The following is a 16,684-nucleotide window of genomic DNA, read 5'->3' as shown; positions in this document are numbered from 1 at the left end:
TGCTACTCTCTCAATATGAGTGATAACAAAGAAGTTTGGATTTTGGATGAGGTCTTGAGGACATGGGTAGGTAAAGATGAAAGAAGTTCAATATCTTCCATGTTGTTGTTTACTTATTGAAATTCTAATTTGTTGAATCAAGAGTCTTGTTCGTATCAAGTGAGTGTAGGATGCAGGTAGACAGATATATTAGTAACTTTAATCATCAAAGTGGCAAAATATTTAACAGAAGAATCTTAAAGGAGGAGTGCTCTAGTTCCCTGGATTCATAGGGCTATGGTCCACTGCAGTGAGCAAGCCATGGCAGCATTCAGGTAGTGGGAATGTTCTGGGGCAACTTGTTCACATGGCAGTAGGTGGGTAGATAGGGAGCAGAGCAAAGAGGTCAAATCCAGGAACAGGTACAACCTTCATTGACCCCACCTGAGTGACAGCTTCTGCCAGATAATCCTCACCTCATTCAATCTCCACAACATTGAAACCAGTGCCATACACTACAAACCAATCATTTAAAAATACAAACCTAGAAGGGGCGTTTCAGATTGGAACGATAATCACAAGGATAGTGAACACCCAGTCTTGAGTTCAGAACTTACAAAATGGTTGGAAGTATGTCACCAAATAACTTTGATACACAGGAGAATATGATTAAAACCTGTGAGAAGTTTCAAGGAAGTGCTTTGAAAGCACAGGAAAATAAAAGTAATCATCGCTCAGCTAGGAAGCACAGAACTAGCTGATCAGAGGAGGACTCCTATGATGACAGAGGGGAGGGGCCCAGCAAAAACCATGGGGCTGAAGGAGAAGTAAATAGCTGGGGATGGGGACAAAATTGTGTATGTGTAAGTTTGTGTGCATCATTAAGAAAACACAGTGGGATCAGCAGCAGCCCCTCCCTAAAAACAAATATAGCTCAAATTCCTGAATTCCTTTCTAAATAACTGCCTGTTCTCTAAGGAAAAGTAATAGTTAAATTTGAAAGGATAGAGATTCAAATTCTAAATTCATCACTAACTAGCTGCATAATGCTGGTTAACTTACCTGATCCAATTTATTTTTTCTCTCTCTAATATTAATATATCAAAGGGCTCATTTAAGGTTATGGCAAATGAATTAATAAAGGGAACAGTATGGAATAACAGATACCTCTTATTAAAGCAAAAAAAAAAAAAGTCAAGAACCAAGCTGCTTGTACCATCTTTACATTTACAGGCCTAGCATTTGGGGTATAGCACCAGCCTTGTCTGGTGAATTCCCCAGAAACTCACCTACCAGCACCATCCCCACACTACCAGGCCTAACTCTAGTCACATACATCCTGAAACAGCTTTTTCCAGTGAGTCCCTGAAAACCAAATTTACCCACACCATTTCCACACTCCCAGGCCTAGCTACAGATGCACAGTTCCTGTGCCCACATAGCCTGAGGCATGCCAGAATCTCACATCAGACACATAACCAACGAAGGAAGTTCACATGCCTAGGTCACATAGAGAAAACACAAGCAATCTGAAGGGCCAAGACAACATGTTCTCCCCAAAAATCCATTAGCCTTATAGAAATGTTCTCCAATGGCAATTACTTCAATGAACTCCAGGACACAGAATTCAAAAGTACAACTATAAATTTGATCTAAGATTTCAAGGCATTTAAAGAAGACAGGAACAAAGAACTCAATGAACTGAGAGAGGGTAGTTAGCAATAAATGCCTTAGGGATGCCCAAGGAAACACAAATACGTTTGTGAAATGGACAAAATGAAGGCAGTCCAGGGTTTGGAAACTGAATTCAGTAAAGGTATAGAAATATTGAAGAGCAGATATTTATACACATAAACATGTGTAGCTATTATACATACTTATGTATATGTGCTGTGGGATGGTCTGTATGTCAAATGTGTTGCTGATTGGTCAATGAATAAATCACTGATTGGCAGTGGCCAGGCAGGAAGTATAGGCGGGACTAACAGAGAGGAAAATTGAGAGAACAGGAAGCTGGGAGGGGAGACACTGCCAGCCGCCATGAGGACAAGGAAGATGTAAAGATGCCGGTAAGCCATGAGCCATGTGGCAAGGTATAGATTAATGGAAATGGATTAATTTAAGCTGTAAGAACAGTTAACAAGAAGCCTGCCACGGCCATACAGTTTGAAACCAATATAAGTCTCTGTGTTTACTTGGTCGGGTCTGAGCAGTTGTGGGACTGGTGGGTGGCAGAGATTTATCCTGACTGTGGGCCAGTCAGGAAAACTCAAGTAACATATATGTGTGTAATAATAATTAAAGAAGAGATTATGAATTTGAGAAGAAGTAGGAAGCACAGGAGCTGGAAGGAGGAATAGGATGGGTGGAAATGATGTAAATAGAGTACTCACTTATTAACTCTCAAAAATGAAGCAAAAGAAAAAGCCCAAAAAGCCAAAATTAGGAATAAGGAAATCAAACTCTGGATTAGGTATCTTACTTGCAAGCATTGTGACTTACATAAATTGCTTATTCTTTCAGGATCCCAGTTTCCCTATCTGTAAATCTATGAGTTGACCCATATAAATCTTTATTTCTTCTAAACTAATAGTTTAGGGGCCATAGATAACATTTTATTTGACTTTGATACTGAGCCATACAATTCTACTAAATTGGATCAAATTGCCATTATTGAGCCTCTAATACATGGAGATTTTATTAAAGGACTGAAAATGAAAGTGATAATAATGCATTAATCCCTGGGAGTGATTCTTAATGGACAGAAAAGGCAGTGGTACACCAGGTCCTATTATCATGGCTGGATGCAAGAGAAAGAAGAAAGCAACTGGTATTAAAGTCAAGTACCAATCTCAGAGGTGTATCATTTTACTTTTTAAAAATTGGAAATATTTCACCCTAATTTCAGTATTGGTTATACTGGCAGTTTATCATCGAAGTTTACCAATAAAATAAAAATCATGTCTAACTAACTAATATTTGTTATGAAGATAAAAGGATATATCAATAATGCTTTTAAAATACTCAATAGTTGTAGTTACTTCAGAGCAGAAGGAATAAAGTTTTTGATAAGCCACATGGAGATGTGTGACAGAATTGAAGTAGATATTAAGCCTGTTCTTATTGTATATTCAGGTTAGCTGTAGGATAGGAAAGAGGTAGATATTACAATCCAAGAAACACATTTCATCACCATTGTATATGTTTCCTGAATTATGATTCTCTTTTAAAATTTTATCCTTGTTTCTACAAAATGTACAAAAAGCTGTTGGTGGCATTTGGAAATGCATAAAGAAGATAAAATAATCTATTTTATCTATCTTTAAGATTCTGCTGCAGTATTGATAATAAATGTATTACATGTATAAATCTGATATGATATTGTCCATAGTCTATGCTCTCCTAAGAAAAAAGGAGACTATGAAATCTTCTGTTCATGAATACAGATGGATTGAAGGTATCTGCATAATGTCTAAAATAATATGTGGCTGATCAGAAAGTTTGTGTACAAGGGTTAGGGTCCATGTCCTAAATAACTGATTAGTCAAATTTCTCTCTGAATTTTCTCTTTTTGATTATAATTTTAATTGTGAATTATTAATATAGGGTGCTAATTGGATACATGTATACAATATGGAATGATACAATCAGGGTGTCTTTGATTTTTTTTTCAAATCTCCAATCAGTGCAATACATTATAGTTCAGAACTAAAAGAAATAAAATAAAGTGTGATTATTTAAAAGCAGATACTCAAAATAGGGATTGTCAGCACTATTGTGCTTTTTATGATTAATTAAGGTATCTTATGTTTTATAATTATAAATATATAACCCACAAGTGTTTCAATTTTATGAAATTGTATGTACTTTGTATTACATATATTGATAAACTTATAATTGATTAGGTACTTACCATCCTACTAGTGTACTAGATTATTTACTTTTATAATAAAGTAAAAGAACGCCTTTTCACTTTAGGTTAGTACTTTAAAAATATGAATTTAGTGATATTATTCTGCAATTTTTTTATTCTTTTACTGTGGAAATATATTGCAAACTACTGTTTTATCTTCATTATATCATGCTTTCTTAAAATGTACCTTAAATTTGATTGCTAAATGGTCAAATAAATACATCAGAGATTTGCCAGCTGGTTTCGCTTTGTATAAGAAGTCACAGATGTACTTTCAGCTTTCGGTGGGTAACAGTGAAATTGGGTGGATATTCCTGGGAGTTTGGAACCACTCTAATGATTCACACCTTTCTGTAGTTGCTTTGTTAGTCCCCTTCCACTCATAGTCTGAGCTTACCTGTTGTATTTGCTTTGGCCAACAAAAGACCGGCAAGCAAACAGAAAGAACACGTGGTTGTTAGTACTTACCCTCTTATGCTTCACATGCTAGCTCTACATAAATAAGCTCCAGCAGTGGCAGAAAATCCCAAACAAGATTTGCAGAGCCTTGCCAGATCAGCACAACAGCCCATCTGACCTGTAAATTTAAGAGTAGTAAGGAATGGTGTGCTTTTACAGTACTGTTAAAGATTGATTTGTTACATAACAAGGATGAATGATACAATAGGTACAGGAAGTACATAGGGCAAGACTATCTTTTTACAGAATATTAATATCTTCATATCATACATCTGTTGTTATAGTAAAGTCTGTTGCAGCTGACTTTTTGGTGTAGGAGACAATCTTGGATATTACCCTCTTTCTCTTGTTAGCTTTATAGATATTCTGAGTATCTATCAAATCAATAGATAACAATTAAGTGTCATGTGAGTGGCAGGAATAACACCGGATACTCAGAGTGAAACTTGACTGCTGGATGTTTATAGGGGTGATGATATGCTGCTGACATACTTGCTATGAAAGATTCTATTGTCAACAACACTGATTCCTAAAGTTAATTCCGTTTATATGTGTCAGTATATATAGTCATGATTTCCCCTTTTCTCACAAATAGAGATTTGTTCTATTCCTCTTTGCATTTCCCCTTTATGTGAGAGATACATATAAGTACCCCTTTTCATGTGACTTACACATCTTCCTATTGTGTAGCATAATGTATTACCCATATTGACACTGGGCTTGGCCATGTTGCTTGTTTTAGCCATTGAGACGTAAATATGATCCACGTTGAGACTTTAAAAATGCTTATGAAAAGGGGCTAGCCCTCATGCTGCTCTTGGAATCCCATGACAGCCACCATGTGAACAAGTCAGGGGTAGCCCCTTGAAGAGTAGGGATATTGGTTTCTGGGATCTGGCTGCCAGCTATCACTCAGAAGTGCAACTGTCTAGTTGTCAAAGCCCCAGTCAAAGACACATAAAGGTCCATTCAAGCCTATGACAAATTGTTATTTCATAGAATCATTAACTAAAGTTGTTTAATGTTTTTTACATTTTATCTATTTAGTCTGTGTGCATGTAAATGCACACTTCTATGTGTGAGTGCCCATGCTTGTGTAGCAGTATGTGTGTGGAGGAAGGTCAGAGGAAAACTTGGAGGAGTCAGTTCTCTCCTTCCACTATGGGTTTACCAAAGATCAAAGTCAGGCTGTTAGTATTGTGGCAAGTACCTTTACCTACAGAGCCATCTCATCGTCCCATAGTTGATATTTTAAGCTGTGAAGTTTTGGGGTGGTTTGTTAGGCTCTCAAAGTTGTTTAATGTGTCATTCCTTTGAAGTTAGCATGATCACATGCTTTTGTTGACATGTTACTTTGGCTTCTGAGAGCCAGGCCATGATTTTTTCGGTCACCTCCATCTTGTCATGGTGGCTAACGAGACTTGAATGGACATGGAACAATTCTTCCATCTTCCCACTCTGAAGTATGGAGATTACAAAGTGAAAAACAAAGTTCTGTACTATACCTCTTATTTTGAATTTGTTACGGAGACATGGTCTAGCCTATCTCTGTTCTACACATAACCCTTATTCTAGCCCCGAGTGATGATAGGATCGCAAACATTCACTACCACACATGGCTTCAAACTTCACATTCAAAAGGTTTTGATGAAGATTTAATGTTACATTTTTACTAGTGAGGGAACACTGAGCAAAAACCACTCTCTCATAAAAAGAAGCAAGAATGATAAATAAGAATATGCCACAAAAATAGAGGGTACTACATAACTGAGAATTTATGAGTTCCCAAGGATTAAAGTGTATTTCTCTGCAAAGCTGAGCATAAATGTCGGGTAACATACAGGATTTCTTTGTAAACTGTGGATGGCTCACCAACTTTTAGTTCCCTGTGACTATACAAAAATAAATGTAAAATGTCTCTGGTGCAAAAGAGAAAAAAAAAGTAATTTTAAGTATATACTTAATCAAAAGATTCTCCTCTCTCCAAGGAAATTTTCTCTAGAACAGCGCAGGATCCATCCTTAACAATTACGAAGTGCTAAATCCCATGCCACGCACTGTATTAAGGTTAGGCAGGGGAAAAAAAAAAAGATGTCTAGGCACCAAAGTCTCAGTGAGTCATAATCCTCCAAGAGTTTACGTTTTGGGGAATATGTAAATTTTCCCTCCTGGAGTTCTTAGCCAGCTATACCCATTATTTATGGTGAAAAGTCCCTTTATCGTTTCCCTGATCTTTGCAAATATTCTCACTTTTTTTTTTCCCTCTTCGCTTCATAAACCGATGTCCCTGCACATCCTTCCCTGAATACAGTGGACTGGCTTGCCCTTTCCCTGAGGAGTGAAGATAGATGACAATGACACTGAAAGTTTCCAGCACTTACAGAGCAGCTTGGCCGCTCAAGACACAGCCAACTCTTTGAGGTTTCCCATCGAACTCCCCCTGCAGAACCTGAGGAAGCTAAACATAGGCCAGGGCAAGGCCCTCCCTGCAGGCATTTGGGTGGAGGGAGTGCGAGGCTGACCCCACCACAAGCCAAGCCTTTCAAGTCCAGGGCCAAGCTGCCAGCTGGAGAGTGCGAACCAGATCAGAGAGCGCCTCAACGCGAATGGACTACAAAGCCCAGAGTGCACAGCATCGCGCCTGTGAGCTCCGCTTCGGGACCCTCGCGCAATGGAGGCTGGGAAATGAAGTCTGCGGACTTCCAGAGCCCCGCGCGAAGGCAGAAGGGGAGGCGTTGCTCGTCCGCTCCTCCAGCACGCGGGTTCCTGGCTGGCCTCGGGGTTTCTCGCTCCCGCTCAGGGTTTTCGCGGACGGCGGGAGCAGTATGGCTTGCCTGAGTAAACTCCGGGGGGAGGAGGGGAAGGGAGTGGATAAGGAGGCGGGGTCAGCGGAAGCGGCAGGTTGCTTCCTTCTCTCCGCGCTCCCTCCCCGCCTCTCCCCGAGGGAACGGTGGGAGGGGGAGGGGAGGGCAGAGGGAAGGTAGTGACACGTGTCAATCAACCCCCCCCCCCTCCGGGGGGCGCGCGCTCCGGGGCTCGCGCCGAGGGCTCGCGCCCCTGCCTCGTGCCTGCGCCGCTCGTATGTAAATGAGGGCGCGTGACGCGGGACGCAGATGGACAAGGGAAGAGAGAGAATGGCCGCTGCCGCCGCTGCTGCCGCCGCCGCCGCCGCCGCTGCCGCTCAGTGCCGGAGCCCTCGGTGCGCGGCGGAGAGGAGAGGATTCCGGCGGGAACTCGACTCTTGGCGCCACCGCCTCATGCACTGTGTAGGTAAGAGAGACACGGGCCGGGCCGGGTTCGGCGCCGCTCTGCGGCTGCCGGAGGAGTTTGTGGCTGAGGGGTGTAGTTGGAGCTCCGGTTCGGGTCAGTTCAATGGGGAGCGATGGGAGCGGCGGCGGCGGCGGCGGCGGCGGCGCGGCGGCCCCGGCGGCGCCTTTTGTCTCGGGGCTCCCTGGCCGGCGCGATCCGCGCCCGGCTGCCCGCCCGCCTGCCAACCTGCCCGGCTCCGGGCTCCCGAGGAACTGTTAGTTCGGACCCACTCTCCGTGCTCCCCGCGGAAGCCGCCCGCCCGCCCGCCAGCTCGCGCTGCCCCGAAACTCCGCGGTGCCCGTCGCCACCCGCCGGTCCCCCCTGTCACCGCGGCTCGGCGCCGGGGTGGAGGGGACCCAGAGGCGGCGGGCCGGTCCGCGCCCCCGCCGGACGCTCACACACCCCCTTCTTGCCGCCGCCGCCGCCGCCGCCGCCGCCGGGGGGCTGGCCGGGCAGACGCTGCCCGAGTTCCCAGGACGCCCGGACCTGGGGCTGCAGGGGCGCTCGCGGGGCGGGGGGCGGCCAAGGGCCGAGGGTCGATGGGGGCGGCGCCCGAGGGCCGGGGGGGGGGGCGGCCGCCTCTGCCCTCTCGCGCGCGGCCTCGGATCTGTGTGTACCCCTTTAAGAAGGAGCCGCTCGAGCGCTGACGGTTGGGATTTGAAGTTCTTCCTCCCTCTTTGGAAGTCTGGACGGATGGGGGGTGTTGCTATGACGACGGCACCCTCCCCATGCCGGCTCCCCCCCCCCCCCTTTTTCTTGAGGACGCCCCGACGACTCTGGTCCTCTTTAGCTGTCATGTGATGGACGCGCATCGCCCTCCCCACCTCCCATTCCTGTTCAAATGCAATTCAGTTTTCCGATTCCGTGGGGTCTGACTGGTTTTCCTTCAAACTTCCGCGCTCCGGGCTGTCATTCAGTGTGCTGCTCTGGGTAGCGGGAAGTACTGGGACTCCCTACCTTGTGGCGGTCTCCGCTTTTCCCCACCCCGAGTGAGACGTGTCCCCTCCGCTGTTAGCCAGCAGGTTGGTTCAGGGCAGTAGAGGGGCTAACCCGGGTTGAGGGGCTGCCGAGTGCGTGCTTCGGCAGGGGTTACAGGGTAGCATTCGAGGGGAAGAGGTGGAATGGAGCCTGGCCGGTGCTAGGAGTGGATGGTAGCGTCGGTTTTCTTTTCTGACGAGTAGGTGTCAGTCTTTGGAGTTGAGTCGGTTCAGTTCCTTGTGAAGACAACTCTCCTACCTTGTTTTCATCTGTTCTTGCGCCACCTCGCGCCCTGTCCCCCTACCCCACCCCTCTCAGATTTGTTTGGCTGGAGGCTTAAAGTCTGTCTTGTTTTCACCAGTGAAAAAGCTCATAGTAGATTAAACCAGAGGCTATTTCAGTGCCATACACAGAATAGGATGTATATAGGAAAACAGAAAGGAGGATGCACTGATTTAGGAACATTCTTGGTGATGTTTATTTAAGCAGTTTACTGTTTTGTGTCACCTATAAAATGTATTTATTTGGTATTATCTGTGACAAAGTTATGAGGGGGCTATCTCAAAACAAAACAAGAACAAAACCTGATACTAAATGTGTTAGTGCTTGTACTTCATGAATGCGAAGTGGACCCGTTTTGACAGTTTCTCATGTGAAGATCTGTGCGGTTGAAAACCCGCCTGGAAATTGTCCGTTCGCTTGGAGTCCACCAAATAGCACTGCTAGCATTGCAGTGCCGGCTCACAGGATTACTGTGCTAAGTTTTGATAAGGCACACAGTGATTTGAAGATGACCATGGCCGAGTTTTGTTCTACAGAATGTAAGGATGTTTTTCTCATCTTGTGCCTTTGACTGCATTTAAGTACGGTTTTGAATCACAATAATACATGTACTTTTGAAAGTCAAATTTTAATTAAGTGAAACAAATTAACGGGAAGTGAAACTAGATTTTGGAATATCTAATATGTAATCTGTATTACATTTTCAATGTTATAGACAACAATATGAAAATACTGTTTTCCTGGGCAGCAGCCATCTTTTGAGAATTTTCTCACACAGTCCCAGTTCTTTGTCGAGACCTACTAAGATCCATCTCATATATTGTTTTTGTCACTGTTATTTTTAAGTAACAAAACCCTTCTAAATAGAATATTGAGGTTTTTTGGTGTCATATTTAATTGTGGTGTGAATAGGTGTTAAAAGTCATTGTTTTAAGCTACCATTTGCTATGATGTGTACTTTGCAGGAAAACTTTTCCTGTTTCTTATATGTATGTGTGTGACATATATGCAGTGTAGATGTATAAATGTATACATTTTTGTGAATAGTTGGTGCTCTTATTACTTGAAATCCTTTTTTTATAAAACCTCTGGCTTTTGAGAAAGAAAATCATTTGGAAGTCTTGGTTTTCAAGAGAGTTGGAAATCATAAGCATCTTCAAGTTGTAGCTAATTAGTATTAAATCTCTAGTGAAGTTTCTTGAAATCTCTCTACTTAACTACTTAAATATGATTGATCTTTTGAAATGTATATCTGAAAATTTTCAGAAGAAAGTTATCTTCACTGTCATCGAATGATTATAGTAATTGAGAAGGGAAAATGTTTCCTTTCCTTATAATTCTGGGACTCGTGTCTTTACCTTAGATTTACTCCGACTCATTCCTAGTTTTGTTTTAAATTGGAGAAGTGTCCTTCAAGCTTTGTCCCAATTGATGGCTGTGTTTATAAAGGGCTTTCTGTAGTTTGCCTATACTAGAAGAGTATCCTCATGTAACAAATGCTTGAGTGCATTTTGGGTGGGGGACTATAGTCCTAGTATACAGAATTATACTGAGCATTAATAGACACAGTCCCATATTTTATAGAGTATGTCATTAGTATCTACTAACTAGAATGACACTGAGCTTTGAGTCCTTATAGAATAAATAATATGATTAGTATCTAACGATTCATATTATTAAAACAGTTTAGTATAAAATAAATGTATTAATACAGTAATAAAGTTTAAAACATTCAGACTTGCAAAGTAATTAGAATATTTTATCTGGGACAGGACAGTTTTCTAAAAACTTTATTTTGGTATAGTTTGCATCTTAAAATATTAAAGCATAAGAAACTAATATTTACTCTTGCCTGTATTAACCAGTTATTTCACATTTTATTGTATTTTTGTTGTTCTTATCCTAAATTCATACATTCATACACACACACACACACACACACACACACACACACGCACGCACGCACGCACGCACGCACGCACGCACGCACGGGGGGGGGGGGGGGGGAGTTCGAAATTTGAGAGTAATTTGGAGCCCCAAGTTCTTCAGTATTCCAAAAAGCAAGGACACTGTCAACACATATTATTACTTACTTTATAGTTCATTTTCAGATTTTATCTGTTTTCTCTATCCATCTCCTGTCTGTCTCCTAGTTCAAAATCCACTCTAAGATCATGGAATTCATTTATTGGTTATCATGTTGCTAGTCCTTTTTAATTGAGGGTACCTCTTCAGTTTTTTGTTTGTTTGTTTGTTTGTTTCTTGACCTTGACATAAAACAACAACAAAGGACAGGGCATTATTCTGTAGGATGTCCCTTGGTTGGAATTTGTTGTTTTCTTGTGATTAGTTTGTTGTGTGTTTGGTAGGAATACTACTGAAGAAATGTTCTGTTCTTCCCAGTACATCATATCCTGAAGTTCATATGTTGGTGTGCCTCAACCATAAAATTTGGTTCAGATGATGTGTGCTGTATTTCTCCATGAAAATTATTCACCATTTTGTAATTAATGGGTAACTTATGGGAAAGTACTTTCAAGAACAGGGTATTGCCATCATCTCATCAAAATTTCAGCTATTGTTTAACATTGTCAATATTCTGGCTTTGGCTTTGTTCCTGCTGTTTGTTTGTTTGTTTGTGTTCCTGCTTTTTAAGGGTTGATATTCATTCAGTTATACTTTGTATGATTTCATGGATTCTTATTCAAAAATAAAAGCCTGTCACTGTCATTATTGACTGTCAAATTCTGGCAGATTTGACTAGCTTAAAGCGTCTGTGTTTGTGTTCGCTTGTGCTTCTAAACAAGATAGTCCACATTCATGTATTTTATTGTCCCAGGTATGGTGTTAGTTATTTCATCAAAATGACCACCAACCTTTTTAAAGGAAAAATGACTTTAGATACCAAAACTAAGCATATTTTAGGTCTGTTTTAATCCCTGTTTTTTTTCCAAACATACAATTTTTTCTTAAGATCACAAAATAAAACAAGGGAAAGATTGGCTTAGAAACATTCTATAAAACACTAGTGTCTTTTCTGTATAAGACTGGTTCAAGAGTAATTGAGCCAAATATGAAGTGTTAAATCTTCTGATAACCATATTAAAACATTTATTTAATCTATTACCTTTTTATTAAAAATAGTACCATTTTGTACTAATCTATGTAGAAACTGTTAAGGAGTTGGGTTACTATTCATGTCCTGGAATTGGGTGTTTTACATTTGTAGTACATCTCAATTTGAAGTATCTGTTTAATTGCAACACATGGCAATGGACCTCATTGGACAGTTTAGTTTTCTTGATTTCCATGGTACCATTTACCTTAAAAAAAAAAAAAAAAAACTCTCCATGATAAACAAAGGTACAGTTTTACCCGGATCTTTTATTTGGTTAGTATAGGACAAACAGATCATTTTAAAAAAAGTAAGTTCTGGAGCTAGACTTTTGAGTTTGGAACCTAGTGGCACCATTTATCAATTGACAAGGTTCTCTTTTGTCTCTCAATTGTTTCATCAGTAATTTGGAGAGAGCTAGGTTGCTGGAGAAGAAGAAGTTTGTTGATTTGTGCTATTATGTTTCTTCTGTATAGAAAGCACCCAATAAGTGCTAGCTATTATTGTTGGTGATGGTTTTTCTGCTTGGGCTTTATTGTTTTTGTCAGTTGATTTTGGTAGGAATGGTGCTACATAATTAAAAAAAAGATTATGGAGCATGCTAAAGTAAAAATGAGAGTTTAAATGATCTGTATTTTCCAGTTCTCTATAGCTATAGTGTTATAGAGTTTTAAGTCATGTAACTTAGTACTAGCTTTCTGTGTGAAGAGAGTAAAAGACCTTTACCATTCTAAATTCTAAGTAATCTTTGGTAACTGATACAGAAATCAGTTTGTAGCTCATTAAAAACGTTATCACCGACTGTGGTGATGCACACATTACCTTTCATGCCAGCACTTGGGAGACAGAGCAGGACTGCAGAGCAATAACCCATGTCAAAAACAAAATAAATAATAATAATAATAATAATAATAATAATAATAATAATAATAAAGCACTATCACATTAGGTCATTTTGAGGTTAGTTTTTGTTAACATGAACTCTATTTTCACCTTCTTGTTAGTTTGATACTTCCTTCTGGTTTCTTCTTGCCTCCTCTTTTGTTATCTTACCACCAGTTCTCCCTTGTCATTGTTAGCATCTAAAGATGGATGAAGAACTTAGAAATCTGTATTGATGGGTTACTGATAAGGTTTGGCAGCTGTCAGAAAATGTTGGCTGTACAACTTGCGTAAGCACCAACAAATATGATACCTATTTTAAATGATGGCAGATGTGATATCATCTAATCACATACCTTGCATAGGTAGAATTTGTGGTGTTGATGAGTAGTTGAATAGGTTAAGACGTGTTCAGATTCTCTTTATTAAAAGCGGCATCTTGGATATTTTTTATGCAAAATATTAAATTCTACATACTCCTTTTTGCAAATTTTTTTTAGATGGCAGGCTGCAGACAGGTCTTCTTTAAAGATTTATTTGTATGTGTATGCATGTATCCATCTGTCTGTATTTATGTGTCTCTGTTCTTCTGAGGCTAGAGGAGGGTGTGGAATCCTGGAGTTACAGGAGATCATGAACCCCTTTTGGAAGAACAATAAGTGCTTTTAACCACTGAGTCATCTCTCAGCCTGCCGAATTGTACTCCTTGGGCTGGCTGCAAGTGTGTGCCATCTTCCCAGCTTAGCAGCACACATGATTAGTTGCTGTTATATGTCCCAGTATTCCTCTGACCTTCACTACTGGTCTTTAGTTCTGGCTCAGTGAGGTCTTCGGGAGTGGCAACAAAGATTCAAAGGTTTTGGATTTTTTTCCATGTATTTTTTCTGTTAGTATATCTAGTCTCACAGTTAAAATATCTTACTTTGTGTGTGTTTATAGTCTTCCTTTTTGATAATACTCTTTACTTTTGATATACAGATGGTCCTTAGAGTGGTTTAACATAAGATTTTCATAACTGTGAGCTGTGTAAGTGTCCTGAGCACATTTAAGGAGAAGCTATGACCCTATAGCAAGTCAAAGAGTATCTATTGTATATAGACTAGCATTCATCAAGCACAAACCATACAAGTCTACAATATTGAGACACCACATAGCTTTATTATAGTACAGATTTAATCAAATCTGTAATCAGTGAATTCTTTAAAAAGTTTTTGTTTGTAACACAATCTAGAGAAGAAATTGTGATGGATCCAATGAAACCTGCTGCTACCACTAGAAACATAATTAACAAAATATACTATCATTGCATTTGAAGAACAGCACATTGTTCTTAATTGAAGCTAAATAAAAATTTTGTAAGAGTTTTTTTGGCCAGGTGCAAGTGGCATATGCCTTTAATCTCAGCACCCGGGACGCAGAGCCAGGCGGATCTCTCTGAGTTCAAGGCCAGCCTGGTCTACAAAGTGAGATTCAGGACAGGCACCAAAACTACACAGAGAAACCCTGTCTCGAAAAAACAAATATATATTTGTGTTTGCTAGAAAATGAGACTAAAATGAGGAATAACCTTTTCCGTATCTGCTTTCCTTTTGTAGTTGGCAGTAACCTTATCCTGCTTACATTTGCTTGTTTGGGTTTTTTCTTTAATCTGCTGCCAAGTTATTACTTTCGTTGTAATAGTTCATGGATTCAGTTTTCTGATAGTGCAAGCACTTGGGCAAATTGAGATAAGATTCTGGTTTATATCAGTATATGCATTACTGATTTTACTGCCTTCTGGTGTAACTTATAACTTAAAACATACAGTAAATCATTATTTGAGCAGCTGCTTTGATTTCATACTTCACAAGGCATTAATGTCTCCCATTTGTCTCTTTTTATCAAGTAAAAGCTCCTTACCATATTCAACTATTTAGTCATAAACTATCAGACTTTTTTTTTTCATATTGGTTCTTTAGATCAACCATCCTTTTTCATCTGCTTTTATTTATTACATATTATGCCAAATTCTTGGATATCTTTGTAGCCATATCTTCTACCTTGGATCCTTAGTCACCTTTAAAATTTAACTTCAACCTAGAGTCTATTATGAATAATACCTTGAGACATTTCTCCATTAATTCACATTGGCTTTTTCTCCTCTAAAATGTGTATGCAGATGTTTATATTGGAAGTAACTTTGTCCATTAGTCTTATATTTACCAAACAGTTGACAGACAAGGGACTAAGTCTTCATAACTGGTAGAAAGGGTAGATGTAACACTTTTCCTTCTTAGCAGTTCTCAGTATAATAGGCAGAATTCATCTTTTGTAGGAAAATTTATGAAACAGAGGTAGTACCATTCCTCATGTATTTGCTACTTTTTTTTTTCTTAATAAAAAGTGTGTTGAAATATTTGACTTAAAACTGATTTAAAAATAGGTGTCATTGCTAATGAGGATGAGGGACGCTCACAAGGCCTCAACCCTTTTCAAAGAACTACAGGCGATTAAGGAATGCTGAGAGAGGGAGAAGCAGTCCTCCCCAGGGAAGAGCACACCAATTGCTTATTCAATACCAAATGGTCAGCCCTGCAAATATACATACAAGTAACATTATAGGGACGGAGCAGGTTGTATTGATATATTTAGGAACACACACACACCCACCAGCAACAACAACAAAGATAAAAAAAGAGGCCATGGATTTGAAAGAGAGCAGTACCCTGAGTAGTACTTGAGAAGATCTTGAGGGAGGAAAGGGAAGGGGAAATAATATAATTTATAATCTCAAAAAGTAAAAACATTAACATTATAAAAAAAACTTTCATACTTCTTATCCTTCAGCTCCTTAAACTGAAAGACTTACTGACCTATCAGAAGCACAGCTGGACTGTCAGGCCTCTTCTGAATACAAGGAAGCTCCACCCTAGTGAGGCAGATAAGCAAGAGGGTTGGTCCTATGTGGAAAACAGCTTCTAAGACACTCTATTCCAGTAGGGAACAGATATAAAGATGTTGTTAATATTAGTAATTTTTTTCTTTTGAGAAGACTGGGTAAAATATTAAAGAACAGAAGCTTCTTCCTAAGTACTTCTCCTAAGAATGTGAATTTTTTTTGTGGGGAGTTCTATTTTATGTGAGATGTAAGAACTGGGAGTTGAGTTAAAATGCTTACCTTGTACTGTAGGTTCATATTTAGATTTTTGTTTATAAAGACTAAACCATGATTAAGGATGCTGAGTGTTAGACATAGTATAAGCTAATGGAAAGAAAGGAGGAACAATTAATTACTTAAGTCTAAAATGACCAGGTTTCATAGGATTGAGGGACAGCAAGGATTAGGAATCTTTAACTGTAAAGGAATGGTTAATAAATATTAGGCTTTGTCAAGTTAGAGCAGTAGTCAGGTAGGCAGGCTTAATCAGCCACCTTCTCCATCCAGTTAGTTATGGATATACTAGAGAAATACAATGTAATGTGAGCAAGCTACAGGTGCGTTTTGCCTGGATAGTTCATTCCCAAGGGCCTTCTGGTCTCTGCTGGAGCTAGTCACCTCTGCTGTTGCAATGCAAAAGCAATACCAAAATGAATAAACATGACTGGATTTCAATAAGAATTTATTTTTATAAACAAATGAATTTAGCTTGCAAGCCATAGTTTGCTGATTCTGGAGTTTCAAAGATGCTATATAAACTGACTTAGGAAACAGTCTGAGAGGGATAGTGTAAGCAAACACACAAATAACAACATATCCTGAAAGTATTTAGCATGGGATCATTGAGTAT

At 40.0% G+C, this 16,684-nt stretch overlaps 1 protein-coding gene across 1 annotated transcript in view; it reads left to right on the top strand.

The window, feature by feature from the left end:
* Positions 1–7,303: 7,303 nt before the first annotated feature.
* Lcorl (ligand dependent nuclear receptor corepressor like) overlaps positions 7,304–16,684 on the top strand; it is a 172,200-nt gene continuing 162,819 nt past the window's right edge. Inside the window, 1 exon segment of the mRNA XM_052734898.1 lies at positions 7,304–7,621. Coding sequence (XP_052590858.1) covers positions 7,465–7,621 — 157 coding nt within the window. The 5' untranslated portion in view covers positions 7,304–7,464.

Source organism: Peromyscus californicus, unplaced genomic scaffold (assembly GCF_007827085.1).
Source record: "Peromyscus californicus insignis strain IS unplaced genomic scaffold, ASM782708v3 Scaffold_13__1_contigs__length_99412109, whole genome shotgun sequence".
In the NCBI taxonomy this organism is placed as follows: Eukaryota; Metazoa; Chordata; class Mammalia; order Rodentia; family Cricetidae; genus Peromyscus; species Peromyscus californicus.
The sequence above is the reverse complement of the archived record's forward strand: the minus strand, read 5'-3'. Positions and strand labels throughout refer to the sequence as shown.